The sequence below is a fragment of the Carcharodon carcharias genome, chromosome 8 (assembly GCF_017639515.1).
Source record: "Carcharodon carcharias isolate sCarCar2 chromosome 8, sCarCar2.pri, whole genome shotgun sequence".
Classification (NCBI taxonomy): Eukaryota; Metazoa; Chordata; class Chondrichthyes; order Lamniformes; family Lamnidae; genus Carcharodon; species Carcharodon carcharias.
In genome coordinates this window covers 136,986,854-137,011,384 of record NC_054474.1, presented here as the reverse complement: position 1 = coordinate 137,011,384, position 24,531 = coordinate 136,986,854, and the positions used below count along the sequence as shown (strand labels likewise).

The 24,531-nt window shown below is 41.6% G+C and overlaps 1 protein-coding gene across 1 annotated transcript in view; it reads left to right on the top strand.

Annotated features, from left to right (window-relative positions):
- Positions 1-24,531, top strand: part of pappaa (pregnancy-associated plasma protein A, pappalysin 1a) — a 310,054-nt gene that overhangs the window by 48,403 nt on the left and 237,120 nt on the right. Inside the window, exons 3-7 of the mRNA XM_041194444.1 lie at positions 9,948-10,093; positions 12,478-12,771; positions 13,654-13,846; positions 16,711-16,832; positions 21,441-21,933. Coding sequence (XP_041050378.1) covers positions 9,948-10,093; positions 12,478-12,771; positions 13,654-13,846; positions 16,711-16,832; positions 21,441-21,933 — 1,248 coding nt within the window. The remainder of the gene's footprint in view (positions 1-9,947; positions 10,094-12,477; positions 12,772-13,653; positions 13,847-16,710; positions 16,833-21,440; positions 21,934-24,531) is intronic.

Genomic DNA, 24,531 nt, shown 5'->3' with positions numbered 1-24,531 from the left:
CATATTTTAAACTTGTAATCCCACTAATGCACTGCCATATTGATCTATATTTCATGGAAACTAGCTGACAGAAATGTGTTGTCAAGACTGAAACATCCAGAATATTTTCCATCAGTGTGGTCCAATTTGGTCTGGTAAAGGAGTTCCCTCATCCAGTTAAGAATAGCACATTTCAGTTATTTACTCGTCAAAATAGTCCTCTTTTTCTTTTCACATAAAACATGCCGAGAAATCATTATGGAGAAACTCAGTCTTTTGTGCTGAATTGCATCATTGCGGGAGCAACGACATTCCCTTTTCCTTTAATGCCTGCTGATTCAGTTATAGGTTGGCTTCTTTGTAAAATAATCCCAGGTGAATTGCATTATCTAGCATACTGGTTTGCTCACTCTCCCACTAAGACAACTTGGAGCAGTATTTTCAAAGAAAGCTAATGCACGAAGGTGGAAACAGGATTAGGCTATTCAGCCCCTATACTCTGTTCTGTCACTCAATTAGATCATGGCTGATTTATATTTTAACTCAACCTAACTGCCTTGATTCTTTAAACATCAATACCCTTAAAAGAAACTTGCATTTATATAGCACCTTTTATGACCACTGGATGCCTCCATGTGCTTTGCAGAAAATGAAGTACTTCTAAAATGTAGTCACTGTTGTAATGTAGGAAACACAGCATTCAATGTGTACACAGTAAGCTCCCACAAACAAAATATAATGACCATACAATTTGCTTTTGTGATGTTAATTGAGGGATAATTATTGGTTGGACTGTGGGGAAACTCCCTTGCTGTTCTTCAAAACTGTGATCTTTTGCATCAACCTGAGAGGGCAGACAGGTCCTTAATTTTCATGCTCAGGTCCTGAAGTGGGACTTGAACCTACTGAGTGATAGGTTCCTAAACACTGAGTATTTCCCAACTGAGCCACAGTTGACACCTTAAGCTGAATTTTCATCTGGGTGTGGAGGCACAATTTGGTGCGTGAATGGCCACACTTTGATTGTTTTTTTGGAGGAAATCTCATTTTCCTCCCCATTCTCAACCCCGTATCATTTTCCTTTGGCCTTTTTGTGAATTGGGAATGCCTAGTATGTAAAATACACACCTACCCGGCTAAGGTCAGGTTCCGCATTTTAAATGGAGGGTGAAACTCGGACCATTTTTGTCCAGTGGTACTGGCTTTTGGAAACTCATAAAAAGCAGCCAGTTTGAGAGTTTGTGCTGAAACTGGAAAGATTTTGGGGTATCAGGAACATTTGAGAGGTAAGTATAATATGTTTTCACACTTTCAAATGTCACTATTAGGTGCTGTATTGTAATCTAGATGCATTTTAAATGCAGTGATTCATCTTAGGGATCAGTCCTTCAAATTGTTGACCCTTACGTTGACCAGCATTTTATAATTGTTCAGATGCATTACAGTACTAATGGAGAAAATGCCATAATGCAGTGAAAAATATTACAAGATGTCCTGTCAGCATATGCTGTCATCTTTTGAACTGTGATTTAAATGGAGTGACAGCTCTGGTCGCTTAAAAAAAAAAACTGCTTGTGACAGTTAAAAAAGTATCTAACCATCTACAGTACTTCCATCCATTGATTAACAAGCATACTGTTTTGAAATTGAAATAAGTACCTTATGTTCATTCCGTCTTAGTGAATATGCTATTGTTTTTGACAACTGTGGCCATTATGAATGTTTTGCTAAGATTCAAATGCCAGTGTAATAATAGATTGTGCCTTTTATGTGGTTACTGGTTTGTTGACGCAAGCTAATTGAATTACAAGTATTGCAGTGTTTTTAATATGTCAGAATGCATTTTTTCTCAGCATCAATAATAATATGTTTGATAGAAGATTTTGTTAGATGGTGAGAGACTTCTTTTTAACTAAAGAATGCAAAATATTTTCCACTGATATTGCATGGAGTCTGAAGACTGTCCATAGTGGATAGAGAGTAGCTTTGGTGAATACATGGGTGGTGATTAGAGAGGAAATGGGGTGGCAGGGAGATTAAGGGAAGAGTGGTGGGGTATATGGGTTCTTTTAACAATGTTAAGAGCTGTGCTCCTGTCACCAAGAATTGAGGTGGACCTTCTCACGAACCCGCACCCTCCCAAACCCCCAAACACACACTTCCACACTTCTCCTGCAATGGTTTGCTGCTCACAAACTGCATTGCAAACTAGAGTCCTGTGTGAAAAGGCAAAAAGGCAAAATCCCGGGAAAAGTCGCACATCAGTCAGGAGTGTAGTTTATGAGCTGCGAAATAGCTCAACTCACAAAACATGCTTCTAAGAGGAAAATCCAGCCCTTTGTCTAACACAGACCTTTCAATCTCAGTTTTGAAATTTTCAATTGACCAAGCTGCAACCATTTTTTGGTGGAGAGTTCCAGATTTTCACAACTCTTTGTGTGAAAAAATGCTTCCAGGCATCACCCCTGAACAACCTACCTTGATTTTTAAGGTTATGTCCTCTTGCGCAATGTTTTCTCTTAATGTATTCAATCACAGAGGAAAGAACTGAATGTCACATGCTGAATTTGCTCTGAGCAAAACTGGTTGTGGATAGCAGACTGAATCAGAGATTAACAGGTTGTGTTTTCCTCTCAACAACTGGCCTCACCCATTGGCCTCTATTTATTAATAGTTGTACAATTAAGCTCCATCAGTGGCTTAAACGGGTAACAGACTATTTTTCTAGGCTCTTGCACATTCCAAATTTTGACCACCCCACATTGGCGGCCGTGCCTTCAGATGCCTGGGACATCAGCTACTGAATTCCTTCTCTAAGCCCCTCTACTTCTCCCTCCTGATTGACCAAGATTTTAAGCATATGTCCTAATCTCTCCTCAGTTGTTTCGGTGTCAAATTGTATTTGGTAACTTTCCTGTGATGCACATCTTAGGATGTTTCACTCTATCTAAGTTTGATATATAAAGACAAGTTCTTGTTTGTTGTTGCTGCTTTGTGGGAGGTTCAACATTTGAACCCTGAGCTATGCTAATTGGCCTAATCAACTCACCTGGGCTACAAAGGAGGAAAGTAAGAAAGAGCAGTTAAGGGTCACGCTGCTGCCCTCTATCTTGTGCTCTCTGCTTGAAAGTAAATATTGATGAACATAAGGTACAGAGAGGACAGGACTTGGCTGTGATGTGCTGCATGACAAAATAGTCTGCTGACAGTAAAAGATGGCAACTTGGACAAAATATTGGAAGACTGACAGGGTCTCAGAATTTTAGACTCCACCTCTGAGTACACACTGTAAGTGATCAGTCTTTGAAATGTCCCTCTCTGCCCACCCCAGCATGCATGGCCCCCACTCAATGGTAAAGTCTTGTGCAGAGACAAATCCAATTGCACCCTTTCAATTTTGACTTTCAAGTAGATAGCACTGGACAGCGTTCAGCGGCATAAACCCTAACTGTTCTTCTGTACATTCCCCATTTGTAGCCCAGGAGAACTGATTAGACAAGTCACCATTTCACATACGTCACTATGGAAGCTTCTCCATAGCTAGGATGGTGATTTCCCCTCCCCTTTTTGCTCCTTTCTCTTGTCAGTACATGAACCCCCAACAACACAGATACCTTGCAAAGAATTTTCTAGTGGATGTGTCCCCACTGAATCCACAACCCTCAATGCAAATTGAGGGATGAGATCCTCAGTCAGGGATGAGTAGAAAAGGATGAGGTGCCTCTATGGTTCATATCATACAACCTACAAACATAACTGCCCCAAAGGCAACATGGTTTACCCCTTCCCCCTCCATTTGCAACAGACAAGGCACAGCAACAATACAGTCAGCCCAACGCTGATACCTGCAGAGTGTCATGATGTCAGTAGAGACCGATATTTTTTTAAAAAAAGATTCAAACTTCCAGTTATTAGCTCAAAGAATGTCTCAACATCATTTCACTTTTTTAAACTTTTACTGCAACAAATAACTAAAACTTTATTGACTAAACACTATTTTCATTTAGTAGGCAACTTAAACTTTATAGAAAGTGACATTCCCCTTGTATACAGATCACCTATCATTCTCCATGGAATTACAGTCCTTTAAGCAACTCCACAGTTACTCCCAGCTTCCAATGGGTTCCCATATCCCTGTTTTGCTGAGTAGTAACTTTGAGTGACCATCTCCAGGCTCTTTCCTCAGTTTTTGGTGAGTTTCTAAATCCGCCACTGGTAGTAAAGCCTATTCCATTGCTCCCTCCTGCCTCTGGTTGTCATAGCTCACCAAGTCAAACTGCCTAATCTCTGTTATAACCACCCAAAACATTTGCTGTCTGTCTGTGATATTCATTGATTTGTAAGGATGCCCGTAACCTGATCTCAAAAATGGCTTCCTCCACCCTCTTCCCCACGGCAATGTGAACATATTAACCTTACATCCAGGGAAAAATACTAATTATCCCAATTGATCCCAATTCCATTTCATCTTAAAAGTAAGTGGATGGTTTATAGTACAACTGTTTCAACAATATCTTCCTGGAACTTTGGGAGACTCAGGTAAACTCGGAGATAGTTGTCATTGTCTCCAAGCATAAAGACCTAGCACTGTTTTCTCAGTAAAACAATCTAAGCCTTTCTTTGATATCAGACAATCAAATCACCTAGGCTTACTGTCAGACAGACTGCAGAACAAGCCATATGACCCCTCCATTTATCCTAAATTTAAAGCCACAATCCCAAAATATAATAATCATATCAACCTCATAATTGTAACAAGAGAATAAGCAATCTGGTAGTCATCATTGGCAGTAAGTGTGTTATGTTTCATGGCCTTTACAGACAGATTTTTGGAAGCAATGAGTTAAATGAAACAGAGAAAAAAGGCAATTACAACATCATCTGAATTCCATCTACTCAAATGAGAAGTACCTGAATATAAAATCTTTGGATTCAGCTGAACTTTCGGATATGTCAGGTGTAGTGCAGTCCAGCACAGTAGAGACTCGCTAAGACAAAAATCATCAGGATCTAGCAAAACAGCTCTGAACATTAACTCTTATCAATATTTGAACTCCACTCAATGGCATGCTGCAGCCTCTGCTGAAAACAATAAACAAATTTACAGTAAAAGTGCAGGTGTTGCTACCACACAAACCCATACATTTTACTGTGTAATACAAGCCTTACGTTCACTCTGGCCAAGTAGTTATGCTGGTCAAAATTATTGCAGCAAATTCATCCTAATTAAAATGTTTATGTCTCTGCTATGAAAAAGATAAGATTTTACTCTGGTAAGTAATATGTAGGGGATTGCTTGATAATACAACAATAAGTTGCATTCATATCTTCTATTTACATAATAAAATATCCCAGGTGCTTCACAGAGACATTATGAAGCTAAGTATGACACCAAACCACGGAGGAGATATTGGGTCGGATGAATGGAGTGTCAGCCTAGATTTTGTAATTATGGGTAGCATTTGCCCACCATCGAGGGGGGTTGTGTGGGAGTGGGCATGGGCAGGCACACCGGTCAGGGGCACACTGCCATTTTAAGTGGGCAGGCCTTATTTGGCCCGGCCAGCATGACCTCCGCTCGGAAGCTCTGAGCACTCCCGATGTCACCCAGTGTCATTTTACATGTCGGTGAGCAGGCCCCACCCCCTCTCACCAGCCAGAAAAAGCTGCCCCATGTCTCTGGAGTGAGACTTAAACCCATAGTCTTCTGCCTCAGAGGCAAGAGTGCTACCCATTGAGTCATAACTGGCTATTTCAAGGATTAAGATTAATAAAATTTGGTTGTGAGGCAGGAGCAGCTCATTTGGTCTGATTGCTGCCTTGTATTTAATTTCAATAATTTAAACAATGATTGTTACAATTGGAGTTTTGCATTCAAAAACCATTCTAAATTTCATAGACGATAATTCAGAGATTGTACCTTTCAGAAGGAATTGGGAGACTCCCAACGACACCTATAAGGGAAGATTTTAAGGCTGCCTGCCAAGCATTAGTGCTCCAAATCTGGTGGAGTATGACTTAAATCCCTATTCACACGAACAATATTCTTGATCTATCTGCTCAAGGGCTTACCTTTAAATGTCCAGAGTGTCTGCATGAATTAGGCAGTAGGCCATTTTTAATTATGCAAATTAAAGCCCTTTGACATAATTTGGAGCCCAATTGGCATTTTAGGAATAAAAACAGAAAATGCTGGAAAAACTCAGCAGGTCCGGCAGCATATGTAGAGAGAGAAACAGAGTTAACATTTCAAGTCCATATAACTCTTCTTCAGAGCTAAAGAGAAGTAGAAAGTTGATGGATTTTATACTGTTTAAGAGAGGGTGGAGCAGGTGGAGCAAGATAGAAGGTCAGGGATAACTGGGAGCTAAAGAGAGATTGACAAAGATGTCATGCACACAAGGCAAAGGGAGTGTTAATGGTAGTGGTAAAGACTAAAGGAAGTGCTGATAAAGGTAAAATAGCAGAAGGTGTTAATAGCTACTGGGAGTCGGTGGGCTTGTAATGAATATTAGTGGACAGTCTATCACCGGAAATGGAGGCATAGAGGTCAAAGAAGGAAAGAGAAGTGTTGGAGGTTGACCATATGAAGGTGAGAGAGGGGTGGAAATTGGTAGCAAGGTCGACAAATCTTTCAAGTTGAGGACTCTGGGCAGAGTATGCAACGTGCCAACTTCACTTAATTTCAGGTGGCAGCTGAGCCAAAGAGGAGCTCAGGTATTACGTCCTGGGAGAAATTTTCTGGCCCCTCCCACTGGTGGGATCTTCCGTTCCCACCGGAGTGAATGGCCCGCCACCTTTGCCATGGGGGAGCCCGCTGCGGGGGCAGGAAAATTCCAGCTTTAGTTTATTTTACCTGCTGGTTTCAGGCCTTAATTTCAAATCACCACCAAGGTATCAGGAATTGAGCTTCATTTCGCTATTATAGTTATGGTCCCACTTTTTCAGAGCCAGTTACTCAGGCAATTTAACTGCCCCATGCCCCAAAACCTGTTGTGGGAAGGTTAAGGTTCCTCCCACAGTTTCATCTGAGCAGTAAAATAATACATTCTGTATGTCTTGATATAATGGCCCGAATCTTACAGTCAGCAGTGAAGCAGAGGCGAACGCCACTGGCTGCGTTTCAAACTACACGCCTACCTTTCTCACTGGCTGCTGCAGAAACTTGCTCTCCCAGTTGCAGCGTGGGTCTATCAGCGAGGTGAGTGGGGAGGCCAAGCTGTGAGGGGTATTCCCAGTGAAGCCATGCACCCTCCCACTGTTGTTACAAGCTGAAGAAATGCTCTTTAGTGGGTCTGTCTTCAGCTCAATGACAGGTAAGTGTTTTTGAGTGACTGTCAATTTCTTATTTGATCAGCTTTTAATTACACCTCCCCCAAACCACCACCACAAGCACCCTTGGCTCCACTCCCCCCCCACCCAGCAACATGGGCTCTGTTCCCACTCAGCACACTCTCCATTCTGTCCCGGGCATCCCCCACTCCACTCCCCACCTTCCCTGTTACCATCTTCCTGCCCAGCTCAGTACCCCATCTCTGCTCCACGACCCACTCCCCCGACCCACCTGCAGGCACTCTCAGCTCCTCTCCGACATCAGCGGGACTGAGAAGCCAGGAAGGAGCTGGTGGGGGGAGTGGGTGAGGGGATTGGTGGGGCAAAGCAACATTAGGGAGGTGGTGGAGCGTCAGCAATGTTGGGGAGATAGGGGGGCGGGTGGTGGTAGGACAGAGCAAAGACAGGATGACATTTCCTGGTCTTCCTTTCCAGCAGCAAGCACGTAACAATGCTATGTTGGCGACCTACATTAGGGAGGATGAATAATGCACACATCTTCTGCACAAACTATTTCATTGATTTGCATTACTTCTCAAAATACTTCTGCAAAGTTTTCAATCAGATGTAGACAGCTATTGCCAAATAACTGGACAACACTTCCATTATACCATTGTTATTGTAATATTTTATGTGCATCAATAGCTGTCACAACGTAGGCCCAATGCCTGGGATGCTGGTGGGAGGAAGGGGTTGGGAGGCAGTGACAGAGGTGCCAGGAATTGGGCCATTGCCGGGGGTCTGGGGGTGTAGAGCTGTGGGACCATCAGTGTGGACTTCCAAGTAGCGCATTCGGGCATGCCATAACTTCAAGCATAAGTGGACTCCCCAGAAGTTCCAGTGCCATTGTGGCCCTCAATAGCGACATACCTCTCAGCATTTGCCACTATTGGGACTGCAAGATGCAGACCAATACTCCTGTCCTTGTGAAATGCATCATCTGATTGAATACTGCAGACAGTCTCTAATATTGCATACATCTTTAAATTTGAATTATCATAAGTAGGTGATTACAGTTTTAAAAGATGTTTCTCCTTTTATTGCATCGCATGACCAGCACATCAAATAAATAAATTAAAACAAATGTGAAGTAAACTACATGTCAAAATCTTAAAACAAATTGCCTCGTTCGATGAGGCGACATTGTGGTAATATTCTTCTGCAGAAAATTAGGGAAACTTTTTGCCCAAATTTTCAGCAATCACCTCCCTTCTTTATCTTCACTGAAGGATTGAATTGCTACTGAGGTATGGTTCTGATTCCCTCCAATACCGTGCCCGTCAGCCATTTACCTGACTGGAAGGAGCATCACAGCCTGTGTAATGTCCACACAGGCATGGTTTCCTGTTGGGAACTCAGGAACAGCAAATTTACTGAGTAATGCCCACCCATATTCACTTATGGATAGAAAAATAAAGAGAGCAAACAAAAGATTTGATTAAGAGAAAGAGAAAAAAAAAGAGCCATGGGCAGAAGTTTCAGGTCGGTGGGCTGGCACAATCGCTGAGTCTGGGAGCAGCCGACTGGCTGCAATCAGCCCCCTAACGCGATTTCATGCTGGCTGGCCAATTAACGGCCAGCCAACGTGAAGTGCATGCTGGAATGCTCAGCACTGCCAGGGTGGGGGCAGGAAGAGGGCCGGCACTGACATAAGTGTGGACGCGGGGAGCGTGGAATAAAAGCTCCCTGAAGGCAGAGAGCTGCATCAGGGAGCTGAAGACTTCAAAAGTATTAAAGATTTTAAAATCAGAATATAAATGTCCAAGCATCACAAACGGTTGCCTGAACATATACATTATAAAAATTCTGTCCGTAGATTTTTATTTATTTAATAATGGAACCCTCATCCCGCCATTGGTTGAGGTTTCATGAAAAATGCCAGGCCGATTCACCCGCCCACCAATGGTGAGGTTGGACAGACCACAAAAAAATTGGGAACAATTACAACCTTAATGGGCTTAATCACCCTCTTAATTGTTAGCCGGCGCACTTCGGACTTTTGAGCGTGCCCACCGACCAAAACATCACGCAAGCGTGGGATGACGTCAGGATACTCGCCCAGCGTCATCGCTCACTATTTTATGCTCGAGCGCATCTGGCGACCGCCCATACGCCAACCTGAAAATTCTGCTCATAAAGGCGAAGGAAAAAAAAAGTAGGAAATCTCCAAAATCCTGTAATGGTTAATTTTCGGTGCCAGGAAGGTTGTTTGGCAGTAAATGCCACTTAGCATGATGTTAAAAGGGCACTTAAACTGAAATAGATAAGATTTCAATTCTCGCAGTGAGTTTAGTTTGTATTAACTGTGCAAGTGCAGAAAATTCACCCTGTTCAATACATTTGAGTGGTGAGGTTTAGCGCACGGTGCTGCTTTCATGAAGCTAATGGTGATGTGGTGCATCTCGGAGAGCAACTTCTGGATTTCTGTGTTTAATCTCACATCTGCCCTCGCCTGAAGGGCCTATTGCTTTTGCACATAAATAATGGTAAGCGTCATCGCCCTCCTCACTATTTTGACAGCAAATTGTGGCCCAGTATTTTTAGTTTACTAGAAATGGATCCAGCGTTGTATCCTAATTGGAGGAGATAATGAGGCATGAAAGAACATTTACATAGGATTTATGTTTGGATTATAGGGCATATTTGGATGTGAAAGATCTGAAGAACATTCTGAAACTGGATGGTGCAACACATCTCAATATATTCTTTGCCAATTCATCAGACGAGGAGCTGGCTGGAGTTGCCACATGGCCATGGGACAAAGAAGCCCTGACACATCTAGGTAGCTAATGCATGATTTCTAAAAAAAATTATACTGTTCAGAGATAAATACTTTCCTCATTCATCTTGATTTTTAATTTTTTTTTGTTGATAGCCAATTGGCCAAATCAACCTTTACCTTCAGGTTGTTCTGCCTCAGCCATCTCTCTCTCTCTCCCTCTCTCTTTCTCTCTCTCTCTCTCTCCAGTCTTCTACTGGCCACTATCCTATGAAGTGAGTTCCATACTCAGGACGGTAGCACTTTTCCTAATGTGCATGCATGTGATACAATACAACAAGCCCACTCTCTGCTTGGAAAACCCATAAAGGAACATTCATGCAACAAAAATAAACGGAATGGTTTTTTTTTAAAGTATGGCACAATACATTTCAAGGAAATTCTAAAAGGGTAATCTCAATCCCACAACTCTTTCTCTCAAAATATTATGGTATTTTCACCATATGGCATCTAAGTTATCAGAGGAGAAAGAACAAGAGAATTCAAATATATCTAGCAATGTTCATTATTGAACTGCCAGATGACTAAGAACATAATACTCGCAATAAGTCCCAATCAAAATTTATCACAATTTGTTTTAATGTGACAGAATGTTACGTGGTCTAGATTTACTGATGTGTCATATGAAGCCCAGCTGAATTGGTGGTTAGGCTGTTGGAGAGGACTACTCTGGCCATATATAGATGTATTCATGCATGAAGGCAGTGGAACTTCTGTGAACTAACTCATGTTGCCATGAAAAACTGAAACAAAGCTTCTGGAATTGATGTAATTATTAACACAGATGACAATTTGCATTAAGTTTAAGAATCCCATGTCATAAAATGATAGGCATTCATCAAACACCTCAGTTATCCCCAGGTAATAATTGACCAATGTTGATATTTTCCCACCTGCTCTGCCTACTTTTTCAAAAGTGATACAGCTCTTTATATTTTCTCACTTGCAGGGGCAGGAAAGTCAAAAAATAATGGGAAGGGAATAGATGTGCTAAGCCATAAGCAGTTAAGTAGAGCATAAGAACTTAAGAAGTAGAAGCAGGGCTGGACCACATGGCCCATCGAGTCTGCTCCAAAGCAGGGAGCAGAATCTAATAATTAATATGTCAGTTGTCCTGATATAAGACACTGGGCTGGATGTTACCAGTGGCTGGGGGAAGGGTGGGGTGGGCTGCGGGGGACAGTGCACGTACTGCTCCCCCACCCCCATGTCCCCAGAAGAAAAGACGGTTCCAAACTGGCTGACTTAAAAAAAAAGGCTGCTCTGCCATGGTAACACACTGTGAGCAGCCTAAACAAGCTGGGGGTCGGACTTCCACCCTTCAGTAAAGGAAGGCCTGTCCTCAAGAGCAGCTCTAGTAGTCTCAGCAGCACCACAACTCTATAGTGGGCTCTGCTGGGACAGCAAAGAGGCCTTCGGAATGAAGACAACATGGCCACTGGAGCAGGGTAAGCCTGGGGTTTTGGGTGGGGAGGGATGGGGGGAGCCTAGGGAGGGGGTTGGTGTGGGCAGGTTTTGGAGGCCAGGCACAGAGGCACAAAGGGGCTAACACCTTGGGGTGGAGGGGTGCACCCAATATACACGGGGCAACCCCTTAATGACGTGCTCCCCCTCATCCTTTCCTTGCTGCCTTTTGGACAAAATTGTTTGAAAAAAACGACCTTTCCACTCTCACCCGCCTACCACTGTCCAGGATTTCATGGCAATCAAGGTGGATTGATGGTCTTAAGTGGGCAATAATTGGCCAATGGGCAGGCATGCTAGTGGGTGCCTTACTCACCACACCACCCCCACCCACTCCCCTCCCCTCGTCACCCCCTCGTATTATGGGCCCCAGGTTGGGATGGGTGGGAAGGCGGTGGACTAGTCAGCCAAAATATTTTATGTGCCACCCATCGCCCACACCCCCACCCCCAAACCGAAATATGCCCAGCCAGGGGCATAAAATCAAGCCCACTGAATTTTAAATGACGCTTAGCCTAAAAATGAATCTATTTTATAGTGTAATGAACTGGTGTGTTAACGTGCATAATTGTGAAGTAATTGGGGGCAGGTTTGTGTGAATTTTCTATTTGTGATGATTGCCTGCTTTCAAACAGGGTGATCTTGTAGTGGTATACGTTTGAAATGTAGGGTTAGAAATAAATATGTTCCATGAAGCTAAAAATGATTAACAGATTGCTTTACGACAGTGAATGGTTTGACAATGGCTCAAAGGAAATAGGTGTGAAAGCTCACAGTTTACAGCCTGTTTTAGGATTTCAATCCTGCATTATTCATGCTTATACCTGCTTGCATCTCAACTGGTATAAATGCACCATTTTTATCTTATAAACCCCCACCACCTTTGTCTTCTGTACGTAACATGATTCTGTTTGTGCATATAGGTGGGATAGTGCTGAACCCTTCATTCTACGGAATCACAGGTCATACTCACACCATGATCCATGAAATCGGCCACAGTCTTGGACTCTACCATGTGTTCAAGGGGATTTCTGAAATTGAATCTTGCACAGACCCATGCATGGAGACTGAGGCTTCATTGGAGACTGGCGATTTGTGTGCTGATACTAACCCAACGCCAAAAAATAAGCAGTGCAAAGATCCCGACCCTGGAAATGACACATGTGGTTTTGGTCACTTTGTCAACACTCCTTTCTTTAACTACATGAGCTACGCAGGTAAAATGGACACGACATTGACTATGCATGAAAGGAACCTGTGTCTTATAAAGAAGTGCTTGCTTGAATTACTGCTCTTTTCACATTGTTGCAGAATACATTATGACCTTTCCACTTGTCACATTTGGAGTTGTATTGTGGAAAGATGAAGCATTAGGCTGGTGTGCAACTGAAGTGCAGCAGAAACCAAGGAGTTACTTTACTTGCCCACCTTTAAGGAAAGTGGTGGAGACCTCACTAAGCAATCCCCATTTGGTTTATCAAGCAGTCTTGATTTTCTACTAAACAAATAGATTATCTAATCCCTACTCTGTTTTTAGAGCCTGTATTGGGACTGCAGTTAAACCTTTTGTAAGTTTGGTATTTGTGTTGGCTGGTACCCGACTGATGGCAAACACTGTGTTAAACAAATATCCAAATATTATTAAAAGACAATTATATTTTTAACAATATTAACAGACCTTTGTTTGCCTGCAGCAAAACTCGACAGGAAATTATTGTATTTATGGAAGAGAGAATAAAAGGTCAAAGAACAACATTTTCCTCTTTCTTGATGGAACAAATCTCTTGCAAATATTTTATTTGCTTTTTGGTTTTCCTGTAAAATTGTATACAGCAGCCAAAAGCATTTTAGTGGGTAATTTAAGGGCCTTACCTTTAATATCTCTTGTTTAATGACAATTGCACATTGAATACAACTTGTATTCAACATTTAGCCTCCAATTAATCTCCTTGTTAATATAAAAAAAAGGAAATGGGTGTCAATGATATATTTTGGGGATTAAGGGGAGGGAGGAAGGGATAACAGAGAAATGTTGACATATGTTGAATGTAATGTTATTGTCATGCCTTTGTCACAAGTTGTACGTGTCTCTTTTAAAGATGATGACTGCACAAATTCCTTTAGCCCCAATCAAGTAGCCAGGATGCATTGTTACTTGGACCTGGTATACCAGAGCTGGCAGCCACCCACAAAACCTCCACCAATTCCCATTGCTCCAGAGATAATACATCAGACTGCAGGATCGGTGATACTCCATTGGCTTCATCCAATCAACGGGCAGTTTTACGAGAGGTGAAAACGGCCTCTGATACTATGTTAACAGGAAAGCTTTTTTGTTTGCGTCCATCGTGAAGTTTTACTGTTGTGTGAGCTCATCTCATGTTTCAACACAAATCAATGTGAAAAATACCACAAATAGGAAAGAGGAAAATAAATATGAGCCCTAAATTTGCTGAACCAAAAACAGCATGTGAACAATGCAGGCAATGCAAACAATTCATATGTAACTTAGCAAATAAATTGTGGTGAGGGAGATATATCTATGAATCGAAAATCAGCACAAGATGGTAGTTGGTTTGTGTTTCTTCATAGGTAGCTTCACAAAAATTACATCTCACCCTGAACCTCCCCTTGGTTTTCATGGGGCAGAATCTTGCCCTTGGTGGGCATGTGGGCCCCACTGGCTCGGCGGCGGGCGGGCAGCTGATCCCCACCACGGAAACGGGGTCAGCCGCCATTTTGAGTGGGCGGGCCAATTAAGGCAGGCCTTCCTGTGCGGGGTGGGGGAGGGGGCGGGGAGGGAATCCCCAGCTGTCACAGTGCGCTCTTTCGTGCATGCGTGCGAAAGAGCGCACAGCTCCCTGAGACTAAGTGCTGTCTCAGGGAGATTAGTGATAGTTTACAAAACTTTAAAAATAGAAAAATAAAAATATTATTAACATGTCCCCCTCCTGTGACAATGTCACATGAGATGGGACATGTTAATAAATATCACATTACATTTATTAAAGATTTTAAAAAGGAACATGAAACTTCATCCTGCCAGTGAATGAGGTTTCATGTATTATCAGGAGGCTGCTGGGGCTCCTGACCTGCCGGCCAGCCTTAAGGTTGGATGGGCAGGGCCTTTAATTACTTTAATTACCCTGTCAATGGCCTCAATTAGCCATTGACAGGTCAGCGGGCAGACAGCTGATTTCCCTGTCCACCCGCCTTCCTGAAAACTTAAATGGACTGGGATGACATCGGGGGTTCCTCCCGACGTCATCCCGCGTCATTTTCCCATCGGCGAGAAGGACCCGCCCCCAAATCACTGATGGGAAAATTCTGGCCAGGAAGTTCATGCATTTGGGTATGGTGACGATGACATAATGGTATCATCACTGGATGAGTATTGCTCTGGGGACCTGGGTTCGAATCCTACCACAGCAGATGGTGAAATTTGAATTTGATAATAAATCTGGAACCATTGGTTCACTAATGCCCTTTAGGGAAGGAAATCTGCTGTCCTTACCTGGTCTGTCCTACATGTGTCTCCAGACCCACAGCAATGTGGTTGACTCTTAGGTCCCGTCTGAAATGGCCTAACAAACCACTTGGTTCTCAGGGGAAATTAGGGATGGGCAATAAATGCTGCTCCGGCCAGTGATGCCCACATCCCAGAAATTCACCACGGCTCCTTCAACAACACCTTCCAATCCCATGACCACTACCATCTAGACGGACGAGGGCAGCAGATAGATGGGAACACCATCACCTGGAAGTTCCCCTCCAATTCACTCACCATCCTGACTTGGAAATAATTTGCTGTTCCTTCACTGTCACTGGGTCAAAATCCTGGAACTCCCTCCCTAACAGCACCGTGGGTGTACCTACACCACATGGACTGCAGCGGTTCAAGAAGACAGCTCACCACCACCTTCTCAAGGGTAACTAAGGTTGGCAATAAATGCTGGCCCAGCCAGTGAAGTCCACATCCTGTGAATGAAGTGAAAAACATATTTTTAAAAAATCACTCATTAAATTCACCAAAGTCTAATGATTAGCAGCATAAGTCCCCTTGTAATGACTTGATCAACTTTCCCTCTGATTTCTTTCCTTTTTGACCTATTTGTTGCAATGTGCAGCCTCTTTAAGAATGCCATCTGGCCACACATGCAGACATGTTAAAGGAATTGCTTCTTGTGCACTGCCTTTGTGATAAGTTCTGGACTGCTAAACAGTTGTGCAGTCATGAAGCTTAGAGGGAAGATTGCACATAATAATTGCTGATAACATCCAATCAACTGCACTTGCCTAGAAAGTGAACAATTAAAGGTGTGTGGTCTCTTTCCTTCATGCTGTGAATTGTTGTTGGTGATTTTATAAATGTCCTGTTTTAAATTTTGAGTTATTTTATCTTCCTTTGTCTCTTTTTCTTTTTAATCCAAACTTCCTTTCCCTTTATTTCTCTTTCTGTATCTGATTTGACATTGAATTCGTCCTTGTTAATTTACTTTCCTTTCTTTGATAACTTCTCATTCCTTTAATCTCATTGGTTAAGGATATACACTGTTCGTCCTGTTGTTCACATAGGTCCCAGACACCCTGTTTCCCATGCCTTTATCAGTTCACATTTCCAGCAACCTTGTGCGTAAAATATGTTAAAACCCTTAAACCCTCAAGTCTAAATAATGCCATGAGATGGCCAGCTCCAGTAAAACCTGGGCTGATGTCTTTAGAGTGTTCCCCACATCTCTGCCTAACATCACTTGCCTAAAAGTACATTTACCTGTGTGTTGATGTATGAAAAATCCATGTGGACAATCCACACCAATTTGTTTCCCATAGGTTTCCTGTGAACCATTGATGGACAATGGTACCATGGTTGTTGTGCTCGATAACACTTGCAGCCAAGAGCCTGTTATAAACAGACATACAGAGAGTGTCATATTTTGTTTGATAACATTCCTGTGAAGCACTTTGAGATGTTTTACTATGTTCAAGGCACTGTATAAATACAAGTTACTGTTGTTGTTATTGTTGTATCTCTTTGGCCCAATGAAGGGCTATTGTGGATTTATCCTGAAGCTGGTGTAGCTTTTGCATGTTGAAAGTACTGTAGGTTGATGCTGGTTCTTTCTTTTCTTCTTTTATTTTGCTTCTTGGATTCCTAGAGAAGTGGGATCAATATGTGACGCCTGCACTGAGCATGGAGCATTGGTTCAGTACGCCTACAATGCTTCTTCCCCTAGACCATGTGATCCATCTGGCCACTGGAGCCCCAGAGAAGCAGAAGGTTAGTAACATTGGGGAGAACTGTTGTACCTTTAGTTTTACTGAAGTTTTTAAAGGCAGAAAGATTTACCCTCTGATATATTTTAATTAAAATTAGTATTTTAATTAATGTATTTAATGTTGCAAACTATTTTCTTTCCTCACCACCTCTGCCCATCCCTCCCCAAAAGTTATCAATATACTTCACTTCCTACCAATTGTGGTAGCAACCAGACAAAGTGTCAATCTTCAACTAGTTATTAGTACGCATGCAAGAGTGCCCGGAGCTGATTTATCTTCCTGTTTTTTTGCTCTTTCATTTCCTCTGGGATCTACTCAGCTCTTATTGACTCCAAATTGCTGCCAATTGTAGCAGAGAGCTCACATCCTATTGCTTAAGGTCTCGTGTGTTCATGGCACCAACATGTTATTCCATCAACTTCCCCACTGTAATAGATGTTAAATTGGTTAAGCAAGGAATTGTTGCCTATACATTTAAACAATATGAAATCTATGGTCTTGCTCTTTGAGTAGATGGGTATTATTTATGCTGAGTGAAACAAAGAGTTGTTCCTGGACCTAATATTCGTATACGAACATACAAATTAGGAGCAGTAGGCATTTGTACACTCGAGCCTGCTCTGCCATTTGATAAGATCATGGCTAATCTGATTGTGGCCTCAACTCCACTTTCCTCACTATCCCCTATACCCTTTGACTCCCTTGTCAATCATGAATCTATCTAACTTTTCAACTCTTGTTTTTAACTATATGGACATTATATTCTTGCTTATTCATTCTTTTAAAATACTTGCTTTAATATAACACTTGTCAAGCTAAATCTTTTATTTCATTAAATATTTTGTTGCACTCTCATTCCTTGCTATATAGGGTGTGGTTAGGGCAGAACACATCAAAAGAGTAATAAATAAAACAAATATGCCAGTTGCAGAGAGGCCACTTGTAGGTTAGGGTCCTCCTGAGATACAGACCCTCCATCTGTCCTCTTTATATTGCTGTGCCTCTTTAAGTGTTCAGCTAAAGCACCATGCCAATGGAATTTGTGTGCCCACTATCCTTCTCAATGTGGAGAAGACATTGCAAAAATTATTCTGCCTGCTCGGTGGAAAACTGGTAGGTAGGCAGTTAAATATGAGCAGGCTGCTTACTAACTCAGGCCCAGGCCATTTCTGATATTAACTTATGGGGTTTTGGTGATGGATGAGGCAGTAGTCTCATAAATTTATGCAAATCAGGGTGCTACAACATCAATATACCCAAATGCATGTTTATTTGAGTCCTGAGCAGGGAAGCCACTGAACCTCAACTCTTTGTCCTCTTGATTACCTTACCTAACAAAAGTCTGACTAATTCGGTTTTGTAAACTCCAGTTATCCTAGCATCTGCAGCCATATATAAAAGTGAGTGCCAGACTTTTACTACCCCCATGTGAAGAAATGCTTTCTAACTTCACTTGCGCGTGATCTAGTCCTAAGTTAATGATCATGTTCCCATGTTCTTGATTTTCCTACTGGAGGAAATAGGTTCTCCGTGTAAAATCGTTTGAAACAGCTTTCAAGCTTCTATACTGAACTGAATACAAGTTGGATTTATGTATCATGTCTTTTAACCTAATCATCTAAATACCAGCATCTTTCTGGTGAATCTGCACTGTACCCTTTCCAAGACCAATATATTCTTCCTGAGGTGTGATATCCAGAATGATTCCAATGCTTCAGATGGTGCCTGAGAGCTCTCTGTCAGCTGAAGCATAACTTCCTCCGCTTTGTAATCCAGCACCCTTGAGATAAAGGCCAACATTCCTTTAGTCTTTTTGATTTTTTTCTATCTATTAGCTTTTAATGATTTGTGTAATCTCTTTACTTGTTCAAAGTTCCCAGGTTCTCATCATTTAGAAATGATTTATCCTTCTATTATCTGATAGATTACGTTATACCTGCACACACTTGATATTTCCCAAAGCTTTATCCACTCATTTAATCTGCCAGTGTCCATCTGCAGCTTCCTGCTCCCATCTGCATTGTACTTTTGAAGCATGATCACTGTTGTAACATAGGCAACACAGCAGCCAATTTACACACAGCAAACCCACACAAACAGCAATGTGTTAATGACCAGATAATCTGTTTTTTCACTGAGGAATAAATATTGGCCAGGGCACTGGGAAAACTCTCTGTTGAAGTCATGCCATGGTATATTTTACATCCACCCGAGACAACAGACAAGGCCTCAGATTAATGTCTCATCCGAAAGACAGCACAGCAAATGGTGCAGCACTCCCTCAGTAGTGCAAGCCTTGATTTTTGTGCTCAAGTAATGAAGTGGGACTTGAACCCACAGCCTTCCAATGCATAGGCAAATGTATTACTAACTGAGCCATAGCTGACACAAGCATGCCACTAGTGGTGAGACCACTACCCTCATATTTTGGAATAGCTTGCTAATAATCACTTTCCTGGTTCACGTGCTTCACTAATGTAGCAAGGGCTACAGTTTTTTTCATTTTTTTATTCATTTACGCAATGTGGGCTAGGCCAACATTTATTGCCCATCCTTAATTGCCTTTGAGAAGATGGTGGTGAGCTGCCTTCTTAAACCACTGTAGTCCACATGATGTAGATAAACCCACAGTGCTGTTAGGAAGGGAGTTCCAGGATTTTGACCCAGCGACAGTGAAGGAACAATGATATATTTCCAAGCCAGGATGGCGAGTGGCTTGGAGGGGAACTTACAGGTGGTGGTGCTCCCAAGTATCTGCTGCTCTTGTCCTTCTAAATGGTAGTGGTCGTGGGTTTGGAAGGTGCTGTCTAAGGAGCCTTGGTGAGTTCCTGTAGTGCATCTTGTAGATGGTACACACTGCTGCCACTGTTCATCGATGCTGGGGGGATGTTTGTGGAAGGGATGCCAATCAACTGGCTGTTTTGTCTTGGTTGGTATTAAATTTTTTGAGTGTTGTTGGAGCTGCGCTCATCCAGGCAAGTGGAGAGTATTCCATCACCCTCCTGGCTTGTGCCTTGTAGACTCTGGGGAGTCAGGAGGTGAGTTACTCACTGCAAGATTCATAGCCTCTGACCTGCTCTTGTAGCCATGATATTTATATGGCTAGTCCAGCTCAGTTTCTGGTCAGTGGTAACCCCCAAAATTTTGATAGTGGGGGATTCAACAATGGTAATGCCATTGAACGTCAAAGGGCAACAGTTAGATTCTCTCTTGTTAGAGATGGTCATTGCCTGGCACTTGTGTGGTGTGAATGTTACTTGTCACTTGTCAGCCCAAGCCTGAATATTGTCCAGGTTTTGCTGCATTTGGACATGGACTGCTTCAGTATCTGAGGAGTTGTGAATGGTGCTGAACATTGTGCAATCATCATACGAACATACCCACTTCTGCCTTTATGCTGGAACCTGTAATTAGATATGAGTTAGCATCTTTGGAAAAGTAAACGATAAGTTGGGAGAGATAAAATCCTTTCATTCGAGCACCATTCCTTAGTTACTAACAGTGTCACAACAGTGGAATATTTTGTGAAGGAAACTTGATGAAGCAAGCTAGCTTAAATTATACTATTTGATGTGACAGTGTGCCTTTAGATATTCACTGCACTAATTCCCAGACCTCTTAAAAAATATGAAGAAAATATTCCACTTTGGATTGCTTCCCAGCTAGGAAAGCTGGAGCCAGAAAGTAAAAGCACCAATTGTTAGCCTTGTTCCAGAATCTCTATCTGCGGATTATGGATATCAGCACAAATAACAATTGTGATAGATGTGTGACTGCTCAGTTTGGAACCTAATTAGCCTTCTGACCTGGACAGTCTAGAGGCACCCTCAAGTGCTTCTAGGAATCTGTTGCAATGCTTTTGTGCTCAGAGAAATACATTTGAAACCACTCTTTCTAAATACGTTGCAGCACTTTGATAATATCCCTTATGTAACAATACACATTGGAACACGGAGACATAAATAATGCGTGCTATTCGGGTGAAGCAGGGCTAACATTTATTAAGCTTCAAAAGAGCAATTGCCAGCAATTAAATGCAACAATTTCCCTCTGGCATCTATCTTATTTGGAATGAAACTCGTCCTTCTCTGCTGGGGTGATCTCTATGCACATTGTTCTATGCTTCCTCCCTTTTCAAGGCCCCACATTGCCCTTTAGTTAAAGTGTAAAAAAAATTAAATGAGAAAAAAAGAAATCAGAAACAAGGAAAATAAACAGCCAAGTATTTCCTGAAGTGAATAGTAGGTGCAGAAATTACATGCATGCAGCAATAGTTTCTGTAGGGTACAGGCATCAAATATCACCCATTAATCTTTCTGACAGCACTATACATTGATACACTAATCAGAATGGTAGGAAACTATTCCCCCTTAATTTACACAGTGAACTTTGTTCAGCAGTTTGTATTTAACAAAGCATTATTAAAGTTTACAATTGGTTGCAGAGTGAAGCCTATGTGCTATGTTTGTCTGCGCAACGGTAATTTTATCTCTCACTTTGACAGGCCTTCAGTTTTTTTTATGTGCAAGGAATGAATAGCTGGAACACATTTATTTTAATTAATTACTCGGAGGATTTCACTTTTTTTCAAAAACCTTTCCCTATGTAGGACCCCCTGACGTGGAGCAACCTTGCGAAAACAGTGTCAGAACTTGGAGTCCAGATGCTGGTGTTGATGAGAAAACGGTTCCCCCAGAATGTCCAGAGCCTCAGGGCTGCTACTTGGAATTGGAATTCCGCCATGCATTAATTCCTGATTCCCTGACTATTTGGGTCACCTTCACTGAATGGGCTGCACATGGAGCCATCCACAATATCAAACTACTGACCGTGAGCGGGAAAGAAATTTCACTTGGACCACAAAATGTCTTCTGCGATATCCCCATTACTGTAAAACTCACAGTGTCGGAGGAGATTTATGGAGTCCAAATCTTCACACTCGACGAGCATTTGGAAATTGATGCTGCCATGTTGACCTCAGCACCACAGAACACTTTCTGCAAAGAATGTACGCCAATCCGATACAAAATCATACGGAATCCACCTTTTAAAGAGGGACCAGACTTCATGGTGAAAGATCTGAGCAGAAGATTTGAAGACACGTAAGTACACTTCGAGTACAAGACCGATTAAACAATTAATTGATTCAAATTTCTATTTTTTTTTTAGAAATTGTGGATGCTTTGGATTTTTTTTAAGATCCTGCATTGTCAGCCAGCTCAACACAAACAATAAGGTTTCTCTTAATGTGAAAGAGGGACAACTGAGGGAAGAAAGAAAGGCAGTAAAAATTTATGGATAGATAAAACATTTTCTACCTTCACAAAAAGTTATATAACACAGTGCTTATATTTTATAATCCCCAAAGTACAATATTTTCTGTTTTCTAGTCCATGTTAGAATTTTAGATGCCAGCACTAGTGACATGGTTTTTCCATATTATACGAACTGACAGAAATCAAGGTTGTAGATCATCTTATGGTGGAATTCAAAAACTAGGAACACATTTTTTCAAAATTTTAGTGCAGTAAATGGAACTTAATCCAATCTAAAACTTTTAAGCGAAGTGTTGCTGATCAACATCATTAAACTGTTTAAATTTCAACAGATCCTATAGATAAATCAGCTCAGATTTTTTTAATAAACTCTTCACGTTTCCACAATGTAATCCAGATGAATACTTACATAACACACTGGGTCAAGGCAAGAGTGTTGCAAGCTGCGTTACAAGAGAATGCATGATAATATGATCAGTGACAAAATTACCACAACTAGTAATATATTATTTTCATCTTCACTTAAAAAAATTACTAGAAACTGCTGCAAGTATATAGCATCTGCTGCCATGTGAACTCAGTGTAACAGTAAACATAGCAGCATTGTGGCAGAATGTTTGGTTCAAGCTCCTCCAGCAACTGAACTTAGTCCAAAACTCCACCAACGGGTCTTTGAATCGATGTTTCATTCGGCCAGGAACAGCTTCATGTCTTCTCCACTTGTAAGGCAAATCAGTATGAAAAAATATTACCAAATATACTTGATAAGAACTTGTTTGATGACTGCTACAACAAGTCAATATCTGTTGCCAAAGGTGCAGAGTACAAATCAAATTTACCCCTCAAACTTTCCCCCTAAGCACATGATAAGCATATGATTGGGAGAAAGGAATGGGTTTAGATGAAGATGTGAGTAAACACTGGCACAAAACTGCAGGGTCGAATTGTCCATTTCCATACTGTAAATCCTTTTGTGTTATTATGTAAACCAGGATAACAATACCCTGAGGAATTGCAAAGGCAGAATGGAACAAATTCAAAGTATAGATCTTTAAAACAGACAGGATCAACTTAATTACGTCAAGCCTTAAGAGACAGGCCCCCGCTATTCCAGAAAGGAGCATTCAACACAAGGTCAGGAGGGTCCTGGGAATAAGAGTCAGTAAAGGAACAGAATAGGTGGTCAAGGCCCATAAGGAATGGAGACAAATGAACATAGAAAGTTAAAACAGAATAGGTGGAACATCTTGTTGGACAAACCATAAGAGCAGCTTTTAACAGGAACTGAGAGACTAATATTTGTGGGAGAGGTTAGAAACAAGGTGAAAAAGAGCAATGGAGTGCATCTTAATGGAGTGATTTAACAGTACCATTGATTGCGCTACTTCATCAGTTTACCCTCTGAAGGTGTAAATTGGTGTAGTGAATCACCAGCTTCCATGCAACACTTCCTTCAATTTACTTGTATTCAATTTTCATTCATCCATATTTTGCTCAACAGAGAACCAGACTTCCTAAGCTGCTGAGTGATCCCTCTCTTGGCAGGTTGGCAGTGGTCAGTGCCGATGAATTGGATGGTATTTCCCATTTACATGAAGGCACTTTATAAAGTGGCTGAGACATGTTAAATATGTATATGAGTCCCAGTGGGCTAAATCTAGAACACACGAGATCAAATGCTGACAGGCAGGAAAAAGAAAAATCCATGTAGATTCCTTTCAGTTTATTTTTGTAGCCAGGGATCAGGTCTGTTCAGCCAAGAATGTAAAATATATGGTACTCTGTAGAATAATGACAGTGCTGGTGAAGGCAACAGTCAGAATAATGTAACTTCAACACTGCACAAACTGAAGCATCACATTTGAAACTTTGGCACATACTTGCACGCATTCTATTTGGCCAATGGCAACAGGAGGATAGCCTGTTCCAAATTTGCTTTAAATAGAAAAAAAATGTTTTGCTTGAGCCTTCTTAAATATTCCCAATCCCCAACATTTTTTAAATGTAAAAGTTGAATAATTAACTTAGCTGACTCGCTAAGAATAACTAATAATTTTTAAAAATCCAACAGTATAGAGGCATGAGAAAACATCCACGGGATTTCAGATAAGAACAGCAAATGTTCGTCATTCGCATTAGGTCAGTCAACCACTGAAGGTGAAAGACAACTTCACATTTCAATTGTGTCTTAGTTCCAGTGTTAAGCTCTCACCCAAAGCATGAACTGTTAGGTAGGTTTAAGAAGGCCAGCCAATGGGTGCTGTCACACCAGACCTTTAATGTCCACGTTTTCCCTTTCAGGCAATGTCTTATTAAAGCACATGGCTAAACCATTTTCAGGATTCTTAGAGAAAGTAATCAAAATTTTAATTACACTATGGTATTGTGAAATGAAAGTGTGCTGAGCAATATCAATAATGGACG